Below are 18,606 nucleotides of genomic sequence, written 5' to 3'. Positions count from 1 at the left end.
GCTCAGGCTCTGGCTTCCTGGAAAGGCCAGTCCTCCTCCTGCCTGGAACCCTGGGGTGGGAGGCTGGGGGCAGGGCCAGGCCCTGGACAAACAGATCAAAGGTGAGGCAGTTGGGGCTCCAGACCAGGCCAGGCCTGCCATGAGGTGTGTGGGAGCCCCCAGCACCTCCCCAGCAGCGATGAGGGGTAAGAACAGGCCCCCAGGCCTCACCTGCCCGGGCCCTGCCCTCGGGCTGCGGATCCTCCTGCTGCTGGGGGGATTCTCAGCTGCTCTCCAAGACTCTAGGTGGCCTGAGCCAGTGTTTGGGCGCCTGGCGTCCCCGAGATTTCCAGGGGAGTACCCCAACAACCAGGAGCAGCGCTGGACACTGAGGGCACCCCCCGGCTACCGCCTGCGCGTCTACTTCACCCATTTCCACCTGGAGCCCTCCTACCGCTGCGAGTACGACTTTGTCAAGGTGCCGGGGTCAGGGGGCAGCCGGACGCCCTCGGGCTGGCGGGGGGTCGTTCCCCAAGGACCTGCCAGGGCTGAGGGACAGCAGCCCCGGAGCAGAGCGGGCCACAGCCGGGTGGGAGGGCAGGCTGGGGCCTGCCGCCCTCCAGTGACCCCCGACCCCACAGCTGAGCGCCGGGCCCAGGGTGCTGGCCACGCTGTGCGGGCAGGAGAGCACAGACACGGAGCGGGCCCCGGGCAACGACACCTTCTACTCTCCGGGCCCCAGCCTGGACGTCACCTTCCGCTCCGACTACTCCAACGAGAAGCCCTTCTCCGGCTTCGAGGCCTTCTATGCCGCCGAGGGTGAGCCGGCCCGGTGGGGGAGGGTGAGCCGGCCCGGTGGGGCTGAGATTAGGTGGGGCTGAGATTAGCCACAGCTGCGGGGAATGTCCCAGCAGCCCCTGGGGCCTCCCCACCTCCCTGGCCAAATTCCTGCCAAGCCAGCGGGAGGGGGCGAGACTGGCTACCGCCCAAGGCGAGGCCCTAACAGCCCCAGGCAGGCCCAGAGAGGGGGCGCAGCTGGGGAGGGGCGGCCCTAGGCTTCCAGGCCCAGGTTGGTCTCAGGCCATGGTCCTGTGTGGGCCTGTGACCTTGGGCAAGTGGCTCAGCCTCTCTGTGGCCCCTGGAGGCAACAACCAGGCCTCAGGGGCCTCCCTGGGGTTCAGCGGCTGGCTGAGCCCTAGGGCTGGGTGACCTGGCAGGACACTTAACCTGAAGTTGGCGTTTCAAGGGTGGCATGGCAGGGAAGCTGCCCTGCCCCCAGGTCAGCCCGCAGTATTGCCCTGCTGATGGCCTGTCCCGCCCCAGACATTGACGAGTGCCTGCAGCCCCCGGGGGACCCCCCCACCTGCGACCACCACTGCCACAACCACCTGGGAGGTTTCTACTGCTCCTGCCGGGTGGGCTACATTCTCCACCAGAACAAGCGCACCTGCTCAGGTAAGGGCGCCCAGCCCCCACCCTGCCCCAGGAATTGCCCAGCCACTCTGCCCGGCTCTGAGGGGCCGCAACCCGTCCCCAGGCTGGCTGGGCCAGTGCTGGCCGGTCCCTTCGCTGGACTCCCACTACAGCCCCTGCGGGCCCTGCCCACCCTCCTCCCTTGCCGCTCCCACTTGCGAGCTCCCCTCCCCTCCCCCACCCCGTGGCCCTGGCTGGGCAGCTCTGGCCCCTCACAGCCCTCTGCCTCCCCAGGGCTGTCAGGGGTGTGGGGACACTAGCCCTGCCTCCCCAAAACTTTCCTCTGGAAAACTCAGTGTGGAGACAGGGCACCCTCAGCCACCTGTGCCCAGCAAGGCCACCCTTTGGCCTCCTTTCCCTGCCCACCTCCCGCCCCACCCCAGTCTGCCATCCTGCCAGGTACCTGGACAGGAAACCTGGTGGTGCCTGGGGAGAAGTGGGCAGCCCAGCCAGCCCTTGCGGGCCCTGCCTCCTCACCCCACACCCTGCGTGGTGTCTTCCCCACCCCCTCTGTTTTTCCTGTCTCTTTTCTCTTTCAGAGGAGAGCCTCTGACCCCCCTGGGAGTCTGCCCCGCAGGTGGAAGCCAGAGAGCGGCAGCCCCCATTCTCCCACCTGGACCTAACAATAAACTGGCTCCGCCCCCACCTGCTGCCACTTCTCTGGAGGGGAGGGGCGGGGTGGGGGAGGGACAGGCCCCGCCTCTCCCCTCCCCCCCCACAAGCCCTGGCCTGCCGAAGGCTCCTCTGCTGAAGGGCGCTGACCCCCTTGAGGCCCCCCCTGGGTCCCAGGGGCTGAGGGGAGCATCCTTGGCCCCCTCATCCTGAGGGTGCCCCTGCCTCCTGCGGGGGGAGCTGACTCAGAGGGCGCAGCCGGCCCCTTTCTGGCCCCCATGTCCAGGGTGGTCCTCTTCCCTCTCCTGGGAGCTGACCCTGAAGGAAGGCGAAGGCAAGGCAGGAACCCTCACCTCCCAGACACCTCCAGTGCCAACACGCACTCTGCGGGTGGCCCCCCAACCTCCACAGGCCCCCTCGGTGATGCAACCCAAAGAGTGAACAGCCAGGACCCTGCCTGTCCCTCCACTCAGGGCCCCCTCCTGGGAAGCCCATGCCTGTGACGTGATTTGGGCAGTGAGAGGCCCTTAGCTCAAGGAGATCCCTCCTTCCTCCCTGAATTCCGGGGTGCAAAGAGTACCCGTTTTTAGGGTCCTGCAGCAGAGTCTGACACTTTGTGTTGCTCCCAGCTCTGGCCTCGTGACCCTGGCCCAGGACTCCCCAGCCAGGAGCCTCAGCTTAGGGCCCCAGTCTCTCTGGGGCTGTGAGTGGGGGCCCCCGGTGCTGCATGTTTCAGGTACAGCCCGGAAGCCAGAGCCCCTCCCTACACTGTCCTTCAGCCAGGGGCTGGGGTGTCTGGTCTCCAGGGGTGCCTGTGGGTTCACTCCCTGCCCTCCCTCTTCCCAGCCCTGTGCTCTGGCCAGGTCTTCAGTGGCAGGTCTGGGGTGCTCAGCAGTCCCGAATACCCACAGCCGTACCCCAAACTCTCCCGCTGCACCTACAGCATCCTCCTGGAGGAGGGGTTCAGCATCACCCTAGACTTCGTGGAGTCCTTTAACGTGGAGGCACACCCCGACACCCAGTGCCCCTACGACTCCCTCAAGGTCCGTTCTCCAGGCCCCAAGTCTCCCGGCACCCGCTGGATCTGGGGTGACAGGGCCGGCACCCGTGGGATCTGGGGTGACAGGGCCGCTTTGTTCTCAGATCCGAACAGACAAAGAGGAATTGGGCCCATTTTGTGGGGATGAGCTGCCGGGCAGGATCGAGACCAAGAGCCACACCGTGAACGTCACCTTTGTCACCGATGACTCGGGGGGCCACACGGGCTGGAAGATCCGCTATAGCAGCACAGGTGGGAGCCCCCAACCGTACCCCCCCGGCGGCCACCTCAGCCCTCCAGTGGTGGCAGCTGGACCGGTCACTGCACAGTGAGATGTTTTCCCCCGAGAGGGACCGGTTCTGTTTGACCCCCTTAGGGGCCTGGGTGGTCCCTAATAAACTGGCAGGAAGGGGGGCGGCAAGGCAGGACCCCTTGATGAGAGTCACTGGCAGGAGGGCGGCGCTTCGCCAGCCAGAGCTGGGCACTGGGAGCAGGAGGTTTCTGGGGGCTCAGCCGAGTCTGAGAGGGGTCACTGAGGAGACGCCGCTGGTGCTGGGCTCCGGGTCCCTGGGCTGTGCCTTGGCCTGCGCGGGCTGGAGAGACCCCCCAGCCACAGAGGCCAGCTGTTGGCCAGAAAAAGGGACTCAGGGGATGACCACACGTGCGGAGGGGGAGGCCTGCGGGTGACAGCGCCCAGGCAGGGGCAGAATGGGTGGCGGCCTCCCTGAAGGCTGGACCCCGCGCGGGTGGCCCCGGGCCTGGCCCTGCCCGGGCTCCCTCACCCCATCGCGACCCCGAACCCAGGGGCTGGCTTCCTCCACCTCGGGGGCTCAGCGGCCTTGGGAGGCTCCGGCGGGGAGGGGCCCCGCGGGGGGGCTGTCCCCCTCCCGCCTGCCTGTCCTGACGTGCTGTGGCCCAAGCCCGGGCAACGGGCAACAAGCAGAGCCCGATGCGAGCCCTGAGCCACCGAGTCCGGCCGCGCTTGGCTTTCAGTCGTGAGGACCCTGCACTGGGGCGCGTCCCTTGCACGCGTCCCTTGCACCTCCGGTCGGTGATGAAAGCCGCGGGTTGCCGCGGCCTGAGCACCGCTAAGCTGGGCCCTCCCGCAGCTCAGCCTTGCCCTGATCCAGTGGCGCCACCTAACGGCCACATCTCGCCGCTGCAAGCCGCCTACGTCCTGAAGGACCGCGTGGCCGTGACCTGCGACAGGGGCTATGAGCTGCTGCAGGTGAGGCCCTGAGCTGGGCCAGCGCGTGGCTCTGAGGTGGCTGCAGATTTAAATCCGCAAATGTGAAAGGCAAGTGGGAAAGTAGCTATTGTCAGCAAGGTGGTATCTTCACCTCACGATTAAACAGTAAAAATCAAAGAGCTGAGTTTGCTGAGAAGGACGATGGACAATTTATTCTTAGGAAAGCTGCTCCCCGCGCCCGCGGGGCTGTTTCTGAAGGCTGGTGGTGGCACTAAGCGCTTTTTCCGTGTCCACACGTTGCCGCAGCCCTCCAGGCCACCTCGTGTCCCTGCTGCCCGCAGCGATGGCACCGACCATTACACTAGCCCCGTCAAACCCTGGACCTGAAACAACCCCTGGGCTGGCAAAGAATTACAAGGCCCTGGAAATAGTATGTTGCGCAAAGTTTTTAAATAGTGACCGCTGCTCAGGGAGTGGAGGGGTAATTTCAAAAGATGCTTAGTGAGTTGCTTTAGAAGCACAGGTAAGATCAACACGCCTTTTTTATGTTCTTCAAAATTGTCACCAAATCCCAGTGGCAAAAAAGTAATAACATTGAAATGAGAAGCTATGTGGTCCTGGCCTGCAAGTGGCCAAACTAAGGAGAAAAAGGGAGACACTTTCTTCACCTTGCAGACTTCTTGGGAGGGGCAGGAGCTCTGTCTACAGCCCCCGGAGCTGTTTCTAGTGGCTGCAGGGTTTTTGTCCGGTCCCGCCTGCCTGCTCAGGCTGGCCTCCTCCCTTTCCTCCCAAGAGCTGGGGTACAGGCAGAGAGAAGGCTCCTCAGAGACAGAGCGGGGAGCAGAGCAGCCAGATGGACTGAGGCACACTGCCGAGGGGAGCAGCAGGGAGACAGGAGGGGTCTGCTGCGCCCTGGGGGTCCCTCCCGGATGCCTGGGGATCGAACCCACACTGCAGGGGCTGCAGAGAGCTTTGTAGTGTGGAGGTTCAACCCCTTGCACCTTCAGGGAAACCTTCCCCCCAAACTTTGGCTGGTACCCTGGGCCACGTAGAAGGATGGGGGCCGGGGAGGTGCCAGCAGGGAGTGGTGAGGCGGGATTAAAGTGGAGCCCAGGGCAGCAAGCCCAGAGGCTGGAGGCACAGGCTGAGGTAGCAGAGGTGGTGGAGGGCGGGACCAGCAGGGTGCACGGGGCTGGGGTGCCTCAAGCCTTGGGAGCATGGTGGAACGGCCGTGGGGCGGTGTTGGGGAGCATTTTCATGGAGACGAGACTCAGAGACTCATCGTCTGCTTCCTCCCTAGGGCCAGCTGCCCCTGAAATCGTTTGTGGCCGTGTGTCAGAAAGATGGCTCCTGGGACCGGCCGATGCCAGAGTGCAGCAGTAGGTCACGCAGCTGCGCCTCCCATGCCTCGGGTCTCTGTCCGCTGATTTTTAGGGCTTGACCCCCAATCTACCTCTCTTCCCCAGCCTCTAACCCACTCTTTCAAGAGGCTAAAAGGGAACCAAGGTACTAGGAAAAGTATTTGCTTTAGAAAAGTCATCTTCAAAAATACTAAGTACATAAATACCCAGGAGACACGGGGAGCAAACTACCAGCACCCCGAAACCTCAGCTTACAAGTGTCGTCAGTTATCATCTTGGCAGATGCCCCTATCAAGTGTCTCATGAGAACATGGCACTCTACCCTGAGTGAGGGGGGCCTGTGTGTGCACCAAACCGGGGTGCACTTAATTACTTCTGAACTGAGAAAACACGGATCTGATTTTAAACAATTCTCCCAGATATGAAATGAATGCAAACTGTAAACTACAAAATATAAAGCCTCTCCCTGCCAAACCCCCAAGCTAAGCCCTAGTAACTTGGGGTCAATTTCCTATGCCACATACTAACATCTCACCATCTGTCACATGCTGCCTGATGACAGATGGCTCCAGAAAGTGCCACTGTGGCTTCATGGTGCTTGTCCTCAGCTTGCCTTGTGTCCTCACCCAGGCCCCACGCACAACCTGTTGGGACCCCAAGTGGTCTGTCTAGTGAACACCCTGGATGTGTGTTTTGTGCAAGGGTTTCTGCAGAATTCCTAGGGGAATTTTAATTTCAAAAATTTGCGTCCCCACTGCTAAGACTGTGGCTTTGGTCAAACACCAGTGAGAGCAGACGGGTGCGCTGGAGTCAGGGCTGGGTTCTCAACCCCTTCAGCCCTTGTCGCGGGGCACCTCTGATGGCAGGCCGAGATCAAGCTGCCCTGAGGGTCAGCACAGCAGGGCACTGGTGCGGGCCGCATCCGCCAGCCCACAGTAGTGATCACAGAGAGTCTGATGTCCCCAGCGAAGGGCTGTGGCTTGAAGACGGTAAGAACTCGGTCTCACTCACTGCTTGCTTCTCATTCGTCATGTTGAGACAGGTGTGAATTCTAGCTCAAGTGCAGGGTATGTTGGCACAAGGTCTATGAAAGGGATGACTGGTCCCTGCCTGTGCGGCTCCAGCCGAGGCCAACCGCGCCACTCAGGGTGTGAGGCGAGCAGAGGCCTTCATATCCCAAGCGAGGCTGCCAGGAAGTCCCCCTTCGGCCCAGACACACGGGTCTCCCCCAGAAACCTCACCTCGATCTAGTCCTTTACTTGGGAGCAGGGGCAGAAGGTGCCTTCGCATCAGTCATCCTTAGTGCCTCACCTGCTCGCACCCCCGCTTCAGGAGACAGCTCCCCCCGCCCCCCCCCAGGCTCCCCGAGCACAAGCTGACCCCACCTCCCTTGTCCACCAGTTGTCGACTGCGGGCCTCCCGATGACCTGCCCAACGGCCGCGTGGACTACATCACTGGCCCTGAGGTGACCACGCACAAGGCCGAGATTCAGTATCGCTGCAACGAGACCTTCTACACCATGGCGGCAGGCAACGGTGAGTGAGCAAAATGCCGGGGGGCCGCTGCGGGACCCCAGCTCGGGATCTGGAGATCATCTCTAACCAACGTTTCTGGCTGCGGCTGGACAGGAGATTAAAAGGCATTTCTCCCACCTGCTAAGTGAAATATTACAGCTGAAGAGACTTTAGTGTCAATTTGCAAGAATCTGAAAACAGATCTTATCTAGTAAATGACTACTACAAACACACAATATATTCCAAATGGTTTAATTTAACAAGTCAAAACCTTATCATTAAGCACTTGAGATCTTGATACATATTCAAGTTACACATCTAAAAGGTTTCTACTTTGCAAGCAAACATGGTAATGCAGAGGCCTCCTGTTTATGAAATCATGTAAAATGGTTACTTCAGACCCCCATTTCCCAAGGAAGCGCAAGAATCAACATTTTCCAAGGGAGTGCTCGGCAAATGACACCACCTCACACATACAGTTAAACACTTTTGCTTTTCCGATGATTTGCAGGTAAATACGTGTGTGAGGCTGATGGATTCTGGACGAGCTCCAAAGGAGAAACCTCGCTCCCCACCTGTGAGCCGGGTAATGGACACATTTACACAGGCCTGTAATTGATGGAAAGGGAGAGTGGGCAGGAGGCAGAAAGGAGCTTTCGCTGCCCAGGCAGAAGGGAGCTTGGGCACTCTGCTAGACCGAGTTATTAGCTCCAAATCTGGTCGTTCTCATTACCCCCTTTCCACGTGGAGAGCTGGTAGGTGCTGACTGCATCAGTCATTTGATTATTTTTGACCTTACAACTAGGCGAACATAAAAAACTAAATGATTTTTTAAATTATCTTGAACCACTTGTGCATTTATAAACATGAGCTCTTCTATTGAGTTACCCCTCTTCTCCGTAAAAATGCTATTAAAACCCAAAGCTAATAACTTCATTATTTCCCTAAGCAATTGTTTTCAATGACATCTGGTTTTTAAACATTAATGCAATTTGCCTTCTAATAGTACTTAAAATTTTTTTAACCAGAATTGGCTCGCTCTAAAGATAGAGTTGCGTAGAGCTATTTAAAAAAAAAAAAAAGCAGAAAGGTAATAATATATTCATTACCCTTGTGTTGTTTGGCTTAATTTTAACCTGTATTTTAGCTGACACAACATTTGTAAAATTTAATATACACATTCTGTCACAAGAAACATCTGCTACATAAATAATTTTAGTTAGCAATATTCAGTAAAACTCAAGTGTTGAGAAGAATCAAGCAGCCCAAAACGGCATTCTGAACTCGAAGGTTCCTGGCTGCCAAGTGCAACACCCTAGCCGCGAAACCGTGGCCTGAAGTTCTGCGCACAGGACTGCACCCCACTCCACAGGGGGGCAGCCAGACGCCAGGGGCCGGCCTGAGCCCTGCCGGCGGCCGGCCCCGTGTCGGACAGCTCGCGGCCTCCGGAGTCGGGTTATCCCCGCCGTGTAGGCCGCGGGGCTCCGGAGAGCCGCGGCTCCGAGAAGCCCGTTCCCCGCACTGCTCTCCGAGGGGCGGAGCGCGATCGCTGGTGGCGATCGCTGGTGGGGAGCGCTGGTTCGCCCGCGGGGTGCACGTGTTGGCTGCTACCACACCCGCCCGACCAGTGCAGCTATGGGGTGGCGCCCCCACCCCCCAGTTTCTGCAACGGCGCTGTCTGCTTCCCCCCAGTGTGTGGCCGATCAGCCCGCGCCACCCGCGGCCGCGTCTTCGGAGGGCAGTTGGCGAAGGCCGGCGACTTCCCTTGGCAAGTCCTGCTCCTGGGCGAGGGCACCGCGGCGGGCGCGCTCCTGCGCGACAGCTGGGTCCTGACGGCCGCGCACGCCGTCTACGGGCGCAGGGAGGACGCCTCCGCCCTGGACATCAGGATGGGCACCCTGAAGAGAAGGTCGCCCCACTACACCCGGGCCCAGGCCGAGGCCGTGTTCATACACGAGGGCTACGCGCACGGCGCCGGCTTCGATCACGACGTTGCCCTGATCAAACTGAAGCGCCCAGTGGCCGTCAGCAGCAACGTCCTGCCCGTGTGCCTGCCGGGCGCGGCCGCCGAGGCCTTCATGAGGCCGGACGACGTGGGCACCGTCTCGGGGTGGGGCGTGACGGAGCGGGGCTTCCCCGCCCTGAACCTCCAGTTTGTCGACATACCCGTCGTGGAGCAGCAGACGTGCGCCGCGGCCCATGCGAGGCGGCGCGACCCCACGGCCCGGGTGACGGCCAACATGCTGTGCGCCGGCGCGGAGCGCGGGGGCAAGGACAGCTGCAGGGGCGACAGCGGCGGGGCGCTCGTGTTCCTGGACAACACGACACACAGGTGGTTTGTGGGGGGGATCGTGTCCTGGGGCTCCCTGAACTGCGGGGAGGCAGGCCAGTATGGGGTCTACACCAAAGTCACTAACTACATCCCCTGGATCGAGAACATCACTAACAACTTTTAACCTGCGGCCTTTAGTACGTCATTTCCGTCACCTGCGGCCTTTAGTACGTCATTTCCGTCTCCAAGCGCCCGCGCAGCACCCCTGGTGCGCGGCCCGGGGAGGTCGGAGCCAGCCGGCCCCAGCCTAACCCCGGCCTGACCGCAGACTCGCCCCGCCTCACTGCATCCCCTGGAGGGCGGCGCTCTGGCCAGCGGCCACTCACTGCCGCCGCGTCCACCCTCGCTCATCTCTACGGGAGCTTCACGGGGGGCAGCAGCACCGGCTCTGGGGTAAGAAACCGGAAACACGGCCACTTCGGCCTTGGTAATGGCAGGTCTCCATGTTAAACAGGAGGGTCATGAGGTGGCTTCACTACTCAACCGGCAGAACATGAACAGCAGCACGTCACTGTAGATTTCTAAAGGAAAACTTGCCACCGTTTCAAGTCTTTTAAAAGCACACCAGCTCTTTGGCCTAGTTAACTGACGCGTTTAGCTGCAGGAATGTTCCTAGTGCTTGGAAATCACCCAGGCATTCAACAAAATCAGAAGCCGGCTCGATCAAATGTGTCACTTCCGTCAGGTCAAACAGGACATGAGAAGTGATGAAATTATAAATAATCGGTAGTTTTCCTCTCACGAACACCAGATACCTGGCACACTTCCAACAGCTGCCAGGCCACACAGCGGCTGGCGCATGGAAGCTGAACACACCTCTCCTGGATCCACAAGGCGTGACCCCTACTTCCGCACAACAGAAATGATCCAGACCACAGCAGACCTCAACCAGTGACCACCTTTTCCTAGGGACAACACTCCAGCTGACTTAAAAACCTCATTGAATTTTAGTTCTAGTTGAGGATTCCTCCCTTAACACTTTCAATCATTAACATTTAACCAAGTTTCACTGTAGTCAGTCACCATTCTGTGTAAAAATTCATTGTGAGTTTTGGCCTAATTTCTTTTGAACATACAATTTCCTGAGAGACTTTTTAAAGCTAACGTTCCAGTAATTCTGTCACATATGAAAAAGAAATTTTTCCAGTAAGACTCCAGACACTAAACTGTGGTGGCAACAAAATTTTATTCAATTGGTTCAAAAAAATTTTTTAGAATGAATGCATTAGGATGACCAAATAGACTGTAAAACAAATATTTGCCAAATAGTTTACTTCTAAATTTCAGTTATTTTTTTTTAAGGTAAAATTAGATACCCACAATGGTGTAGTACCGTCAACATGTTACTAGGAGGCTACTCAACAATGAAAGCCTTCTGTGACCAATAACTAAATTTACACAAGTGTAAAAGGGAGTAAAACCATGCCATCGACAAGTTAACTTACCCTTGGGCTCCTTGCAGGCTGGTCAGTTTAGTCTTGGGAGGTCCCCGAATACCATTTTAAGTGTTACCATGTTACTGCTGCTGAGTAATAGTGCAAGTGCTAAAATGCAAAATTCAGATGGTACAGGGTTTGGAAATCATGCAATTCTGATGCAGAAAAAAATTAAAACAACGCAAGATCCTTTACAGAGGAAACTGAGTAACGAGACAAGGTGGCGATCACAAGTCTCAGGAAGACATCATTTACAGATGTTTATGACAGCGACTTGCAAAATGACCAGCCTATTTACCGTAATCTAACTAGATGAGGGCATCAGGGAAACCATCAACACAGAACGGTTACATTCTTCCAATTAGAAAATGAGCTCCACTGTTACATGAAAGCACAACAGCACCAGTATTATTGCTATTACATATTTAACAGCGCATGGTGAGTGTCTCATCTGAGTTTTGTAAACGACTGTCGACATGACTCCAGCCCTGCCGTGGAGGACAAGGCCCATTTCACTTAACACGTCCAGACAGACCACCCACCCCGCTAGTGCTTAAAGCTCTCAGGCTTCTTAATGGATTTCAGGCACAAGAAAATTTGTGGTTTCTTCCACTTTATCCCTATTGCAATTAATTCCACTTTTCAAACCCCAAACTAAGAAGACGCAGATCTTCCCTTTTCAGTTGATATGCTTTGCTACAAAGCATTTGAAGATAATTAACATCGTTTTGCCCACTCCAGTAGTATTTTTAGAAAGCATGACTTCCCAACAGAGATCTACACAGGCCAAGGGAACAGAACATCAGCTAAATGCGCAGAGGCGCTGAGAAAAGGCTGAGGGCGCTGTGGCTTACCATTTTAGGTGCGGTCACCCAGACTCATGAAAAACTAGATTAAAAAAAATTTTTTTTTTCACTTTGGACAATGCAAGAACAAATAGCAATTAAGTCTGGGTATCAGGTGTCAATGCATGACAGGTGATGAATCCATTTGACTTGAGACAACTTTTCAAATAAGTTTATTTGAAGCAAAATAAACTACTGCCAAGAAACTTTATGAAAGTTCCATCTCAAAAGGGTCAAAAAAGGGGAATTAACTGCTATGAATTCTTTGCATTCAGGGCTGCAAAACAAAGACACATATTATTTAAATCAGTTTTATTTAAGAATTTCCAACATTGACAACTCTTATAAAAAGCATCCAAGCACAGGACACAGAACTGCAGCAAACAGCATTCTATGGGAGCTAACAGACATTAGAACTTCCACCCTTCTTTGAGACACCCGGAGCTCACTGGTGAACTCTGCTTCCAAGTACTCCTGCAAAGCACACCACAAGCTCAGTCCATGTTCTCAGCTCATCAGCTTCAGTTCACATCGCCACACTTACAGGTCAGTGACAGAGGAGAACACGCACCACAGCATTCACAGCAGTTGACAAGGGGCAGGGAAGTACAAGTATCATTTCACTTAACACATTCAGCTAACGTGGGTTACCTAAGAACAAAACTCACTTAATGTCTTCCAACAGATGTGGATGTCCTTTGAATGCAAAAAACATTCGTACATTATTTGCTATCAATGCTCTCTGCACACGCTCTCACCAAAGCCACAGGATTGAGAGACACATCTCGCCCAAGTTAAAAAATATCCATTATGCACCACCAAGTCTCTGCACGCGCTCTCTCCTTTTCTCGCTCATACCAGCCTTTCATGCCTCGGCACCACCATCAATCCCACACAAGGTTTCAAAAGTTCAAACAGCCTTCTGGTTCCATATCACAGCCTTGCGTTCACAGCGTTGATACGACTCCATGAAATAAAGAGTAGCGGATAAAAATGGGGCACCCACCGTCAAAGACGCAGCGCGATGGCGAGTTCTTGGATGAGAAAGCATGTAGACAGAAGTGTTCCTATGGCAGAGTATTTACAGCACTACTTTCAATGAAGTGCTTCTTCCATAAACATTTGAAATGAGATGAACTGCAGAGATTAAATGAAGGCTTCATATTGTACTTTTGTATATGAAGGGAGACAAGTGTTAAAAAAGAAAACAAAACAAAAAAAACAAAGAACCGAACATCAGGAGACCATGATCTCCAAAAGGGAGATTTCCCTAAGGAAAAAATCCGTATGGTGGGGGCTCAAATTAAAAACAAGGAGAAAATGTAGTTCTAATCAATGGTTTCCATTTTGAACATGCAAAGAATTCACTTGACAAGTCCAGGGATAAAATATTACAGGAGAAACCTTCTGATAGCAATTGTAGTGTGTTGGTTTACCCGTCAGGCAAGAGCAGTTCACTTTCACTCAGTATTTCAACCCTTTATGTAACAAAACTTATAAAATTCCTTTAACTCTTCCTCTTTTTCTAAAGAAAATGTCAAAAATACTGCTGAATATACTCCACACTGAACAAACCAATCTTGAAAATTCTTAGTACATATTTTACAATATACTTACCATGAGTTTAAAAAATCTGAATTCCTGCCAGCCCACACCGACCGTACCCACTGTCTACATGCCCCAGCCGGAGGACTTGGAATCCATGCTCGAGCCAAAGCCTCCATTGAAGCCGCTGCCCGACCCCGCGTTTGACGCTGACCCCCAGCCTACGGCTGCGCCTGAATTAGAGCCACCGTAAGAGTTATTTCCGGAGCCAAAGGCCTGGTTTGGCTCCCGCTGCATGCTGCCCTGGCTTTGGCTATTGCCGGACGGGCCCGACTGGTTCTGCTGGCTGGCCAGCATGCCCATCATGCCCCAGCTGCTCTGCAGGGCTGCCTGCGCCGCAGCCATCATAGCCGGGTTAATGCTGAAAGCGCCGAAGTTCATCCCTCCGCCCATATTGCTTCCTTGGTTGTTTCCCAAGCCCGCTCCACCCCCTCGGCTGTTCCCGAATCCACCCTGATTCCCAAAGCCACCTGGATTACCACCAAATCTTCCGCTTCTTTCTAACTGTCTATTGCTATTGTGCTTAGGTTCAGCATTGGATATATGTACGCTGATTCCTTTAATGATCAAGTCCTCTCCACAAAGAGACTGGGCAACCTATAAGAAATAAAGGATGTACATAAAGGAGATTAAACCTCTGACACACACATCAACGCAGCAATACAACTTAGATTTCATGCCATTCTCTAAGCTGGAGGGAAGAAAGCAACAAACGCTCATTGCATTTAAACCCTTGAAACAGCCTTCGCTTTGGTAAGAGTAGCAGGACCTTTCAGTTCACTTTTCAAAGAGAGCTAAGCCTCCCAGCTGCACAGCAGATACAAGCGAGTATCTACAGTCTGTGTCACACGTTATCTACGTCCACACGCCTCCCGGTGTGTGAGGCCAGAGGGCTTCGCTAAGGATGGCATCAGCTGCCTGGGAGAGGCTCAGCAGCTATTGCCTAAAAATTCTCAGAGACAAATACCTGATCGTCTGCGAAGGTGACGAAGGCGAACGCCCTGAATGGTTTGGGGATGAAGACATCGACCACTTCTCCGTACTGGCAGAAGAACTGCCGCAGCTCGTCAGCGGTCATGTCCTCTGTGCAGCGGCCCACAAACACTTTTCTGCTCCTCAAAGGCTCGTCTGGGCTTTGCTGAACAAACCAACAGGAAGAACGTCAGAAAAATTTCATGAGCAATGAAAAGAACATGAATGTCAAGGTCAGCACAGAATCTATCTGCCTTTTATATCAAATGCCAAACAGCAGGCATGTTCTCACTGAGTTACTCTGCATTAGCACTTCCCTCACATGCCCGATGGAGAACAACATTTAAAAATTTCGAGGACTCAGGAAAATCGACAACTGACAAATGTCCTAGCGAAGACAATACCATTCCAGATGAGCAAGGCTCATTTAAGTTTGCTTGGAACAAGTGAGGCTTTGTAACAAGAGCAGTGTATTCTGACAGGCTTTGTTTTTTAACATACAACTGTCTAGGAAGAAATAGTTAACTCACTACAAGTAGCAAGAGGAAGAATAAAATGAATCAAGTTCTACTGCGGAGAGGTAATAAACAAAAAATTTCAAGCCAGCACAACATTCCACATGCCAAAACAGTCCACATTCCCCAAACTGGAAGGTCCTTAGGTTTTTTCAAACACATCTGCAACTATCTTTTGCAAAAATGTTTATTGGTTTCTTTTATGGTGCTTTCTAAGGAGGCAGTTTGCAGAAATTACCAAAGCAAAGTACCTTAGAATTTGGAAGCTTACAGTCACACCATCGTCCGTCTATCATATGTCGCTGTGACATTACTTTCACCTGGGTTTCGTATTCCGTAAAACGAACAAAGCCAAACCCTTTTGAATGACCAGTTTTAATATCTTTCTTGACCTAGAAAAGATCACTTAAATGTATCAAAACCACACACAACCAAATCAGAGTTCCTTGTCAATGTGCAAGGTTTCAAGTGGAGGCAGTGGCTTAATTAAAACTTAACCAAGTCATTTTTGAGATAAAAGCAAAAGCGGGTTTCATGTGGGGATTAGGTCAGTAAGTTAAACTCCCAGGACAGAATTTTAGCGAAGTATTTTAGAATGAAGGCAAAGCTAAGTTAGAGCTAAAGCGTATGAGCTCAATGGGAAACTCTCCCATTAACACGTTAGAAAGAAAAAAGCTAACGTGCCACCACAATATCAAAGATAAAGATATGCAGCGCGTGCACAAAGTGAAACAGTAGAAGCCTAATTTCTGTCAGCACCCTGTGAGCACGTCATAAAACATTAATGACACTCTCTGCTGACAGCGTCACTGACAACAGAAACTCTAGGTGCTTCTTCACAGGTAAAGTGAAATCAAAGTTCACCTGAACCATAAGAACTTCTCCAAAGGTGCTGAAATACTCTTTCAGATCCTGCTCCGTCGTTTTCCATGGAAGACCCAGGACTATCAAGTCAGACGTTTTCTGCACTGCTCTCTTCACTTTCACTGCTGAGGAAGCATCCGTTTCATCCATTTTTCTTTTATTATCTAAACAAACAAGAAGACACCTTTTAAAAAGCTTTATTCAACACTTCTTAAAACACACTATGCCTGTCAACAGAATTGAGAAACGAAGATTCTGTTTTCAACAAGAAACTGAAAACTTTTACGAAGAGCAATCAATGTTAGCTGTCGAGGGCAGAACGGGCTGAATGAACGGCCGGGAGTGCTTACCCAGCCAGAGTCCAGGGAGTGCACCTCATTTTTGACAACTATGTTCTCCCCTCAAAAGACATCAAAACAAAACTCTATTTCACTTTGACTTTAAAATACATTAAGTAGGAAAAAACATGTCAGAAAAACGTGGGTACTATTTACGAGTCTATTAAACATACTGAGTTAACACCTACAATTTAACATGTGTAATACTATAAAGTTGGCAATTTTTATCTACAGCTGAACATTTAAGGGTGATTTCAAATTCCCCTCTCTCCCCTAAACTTTCAACAGTGCCTATTAGTTTTGTAAAAAGAAAATCTCAAGTTAATTTTAAAAACCAAAGTTTGGGAGAGAGGAACTAAATGCCATTAACATTTTTACTTCATCTTATGAGTAGTTTTGGGTTCACAACAAAACTGAGGACAGAGATTTCCCAAATACTCTGTTCAACGCACACTCCCCCATAATCTTTTTAATTTATTTATTTATGCACCCAAGAACTGAGGTATAGGCCAGAGGTACAGGGAGTGAGAGGATTCATCAGACACACTGGGGAGTAGAACAGGCAGATCCACTGAAACACACTGCTGAAGGGAGCAGTGGGCGGGCTAGGAGAGGGCTGCTGCGCCCTGTGGGTCACTCCCTGGCCGGGGATGGAACTCACGCTGCAGGGGGCCCGCCTGCAGTGCTGTAACCCCTGCGCCACCATCCCTCATAATCTTATCTTCCACCAGGTTGTTACACTTGTCACAACTTACAAATCTACATCTATGTATCACTAAGTGACATTTTAAATTTGACAACCAATTAACAACACGCTAAAAGACCCTGAAATGAAGTGAATAAAATTTATCATAAAATCATCAGAGTTGTAACTCGCCAGCAACCTCCCTGCTGGGAACCCTCTCAGTCTTCACCTTTCCCTCTCCTAGGTTTAGAATATCAATGCCAGAGGATTAAGGCCAGTGCCCAGCGTAGTAAGCAGGACTGTGCTCATTCAAGATCTGGGCCACCACAACTGCAGTGATGATCACTAATGGGGAAAGAGTCAGGAGGAGGTAAGTCTTCAAAGACCAAATCAAAATCCTAGGGCACTGTAGGAAAATATTTACAAAGCAGCTTTAATTATTCCTTCAATTTGGCACCAACTTGACAATGTTTGCTCAGATGACCTTGTTTTCTTTTTAAAAAAGTTCTGTAATTTTCACCAATTTAAGTTAATCACCTTCCACATTAGTGTTAAGGGTAAAGCTTAAAAAACAAACAAAAACTTCCAGGGCCCTCTTGGAGCAAGGGGCTAGGTCTCAGGGAATGCCAGCCAGGGAGTGACCCCAGGGCGCAGCCGGGCTCTCCTGTCCCAGCAGCTGCTCCCTCAGCTGTGAATTGCAGTGGTTCCGCCTGCTCTGCTCCCCACTCTCTCTGGGAAAAGATCCTACACCCCTCCCCCACCTCTGGCCTGCACCCCAGCTCTCTGTGCATAAGTAAATAAGCCGAGACCTGAGACCTGTGACCAAGAACGAGGCACAAGCCAGTAGCACATTGCTGCAAAACCAAGTGGCAACAAACCTTTGGGATAGTTGACAACATACACCAGATTCCCCCAGCCAGCATCAGGAGCGTGCAGAATTCCTTCCACCAGCCGGACTCCTCTCATACACTGCGACACTGGATTCCTGTAGCGCAGCCCGCAGGCCCCCGGGAACTGGGCTGTCACCGTGGACAGCAGCACTGTCCCATCATCTTCCGATGGTATTTCAATGGGTTCGTCATTCTCATCTTCCGTTACCCGGATATATTCCGACATCTTAAAATTTTTCTTGAAGGGAAGAAAGAGATGAGCGATGGACACTTGTGTTAAATTGTTTCCTTATAATCGGCTGGCGAGCAGCACTGTCGGGTCGCTGTTCTGCGATGTTCACGTTTGGCTTCTTGAGGGCCGGGGGGTGCAGTCCCTGAAAGGGAAGGGGGGGCAAGCAAGGACAGTGGCCCCCCCGTTACAATGGGATGCCCGCCGCCGGCCAGCTCATTCGTTCAGTAACTACCAGCCACCGCCAGTTCCTAGCAGGTGCACTGACCACACCCGCGAAACGCCCCGGGGGCTCGCTGGGGGAGGGGCGGGGACGAGCGGCGCAAGGTGGCACACGGGTAACTGTCACAGCGAGATGAGCGTCGCTGATGGGAACCCGGGGCCGTAACCGGGGGCCGGGCGGAAGCTGCGCGGGCTGAGGACCGGGGGCGGGGGCGGCGGCGGGGCTGAGAGTCGGCTTCGCCGAGCAAGCGATCGAGCAGCAAAGTCTTGACAACTGAACCCCGCAGCCAGGGGCGCGAACAAGGCCCAGCGCCTCTGTTTCTCATCCTGGGGCCTCTCCAAACTTGGGCGCCGGCCAGCGGCGACCGGTCCCTCGCGACGCGGCCGCCACCTCCCAGAAGCCAGTGCGTGACGGCGGGGGAGGAGTTTGAGCGCGGCCCGGCCGCGGCCACAGGCCCAAGTTGGCAGAGCCCCGGCGTGCCCAGTGCGAGCGGCAGGCGGCGGC

General features: G+C 53.6%; 2 protein-coding genes across 4 annotated transcripts in view; one reads left to right on the top strand and one right to left on the bottom strand.

Moving 5' to 3' along the window:
• Nucleotides 1-9,689, top strand: part of MASP2 (mannan-binding lectin serine peptidase 2) — a 10,038-nt gene extending 349 nt beyond the window's left edge. Inside the window, exons 2-11 of the mRNA XM_004679317.2 lie at nt 267-457; nt 621-798; nt 1,303-1,434; nt 2,911-3,107; nt 3,208-3,355; nt 4,213-4,331; nt 5,593-5,671; nt 7,055-7,189; nt 7,680-7,754; nt 8,861-9,689. Coding sequence (XP_004679374.1) covers nt 267-457; nt 621-798; nt 1,303-1,434; nt 2,911-3,107; nt 3,208-3,355; nt 4,213-4,331; nt 5,593-5,671; nt 7,055-7,189; nt 7,680-7,754; nt 8,861-9,624 — 2,018 coding nt within the window. The 3' untranslated portion in view covers nt 9,625-9,689. The remainder of the gene's footprint in view (nt 1-266; nt 458-620; nt 799-1,302; nt 1,435-2,910; nt 3,108-3,207; nt 3,356-4,212; nt 4,332-5,592; nt 5,672-7,054; nt 7,190-7,679; nt 7,755-8,860) is intronic.
• A 669-nt stretch (nt 9,690-10,358) lies between these two features.
• Nucleotides 10,359-18,606, bottom strand: part of TARDBP (TAR DNA binding protein) — an 8,757-nt gene continuing 509 nt past the window's right edge. Inside the window, exons 2-7 of one of the 3 annotated variants that reach the window (XR_001145257.1) lie at nt 17,639-18,024; nt 15,738-15,901; nt 15,125-15,265; nt 14,354-14,524; nt 12,788-13,983; nt 10,359-12,058 (exon numbers count right to left, since the gene is read on the bottom strand). Coding sequence is in view for 2 of the 3 variants with exons in the window: in XM_012722550.1 (XP_012578004.1) it covers nt 13,453-13,983; nt 14,354-14,524; nt 15,125-15,265; nt 15,738-15,901; nt 17,639-17,876 (1,245 nt within the window). In the remaining variant the exon portion in view is untranslated. Of the gene's footprint in view, nt 13,984-14,353; nt 14,525-15,124; nt 15,266-15,737; nt 15,902-17,638; nt 18,025-18,606 lie in introns of all 3 variants that reach the window. The other 2 variants (XM_012722550.1, XM_004678505.2) reach the window with 2 other exon arrangements.

The sequence above is a fragment of the Condylura cristata genome, unplaced genomic scaffold (assembly GCF_000260355.1).
Source record: "Condylura cristata isolate star-nosed mole 26May11 unplaced genomic scaffold, ConCri1.0 scaffold00008, whole genome shotgun sequence".
In the NCBI taxonomy this organism is placed as follows: Eukaryota; Metazoa; Chordata; class Mammalia; order Eulipotyphla; family Talpidae; genus Condylura; species Condylura cristata.
The sequence above is the reverse complement of the archived record's forward strand: the minus strand, read 5'-3'. Positions and strand labels throughout refer to the sequence as shown.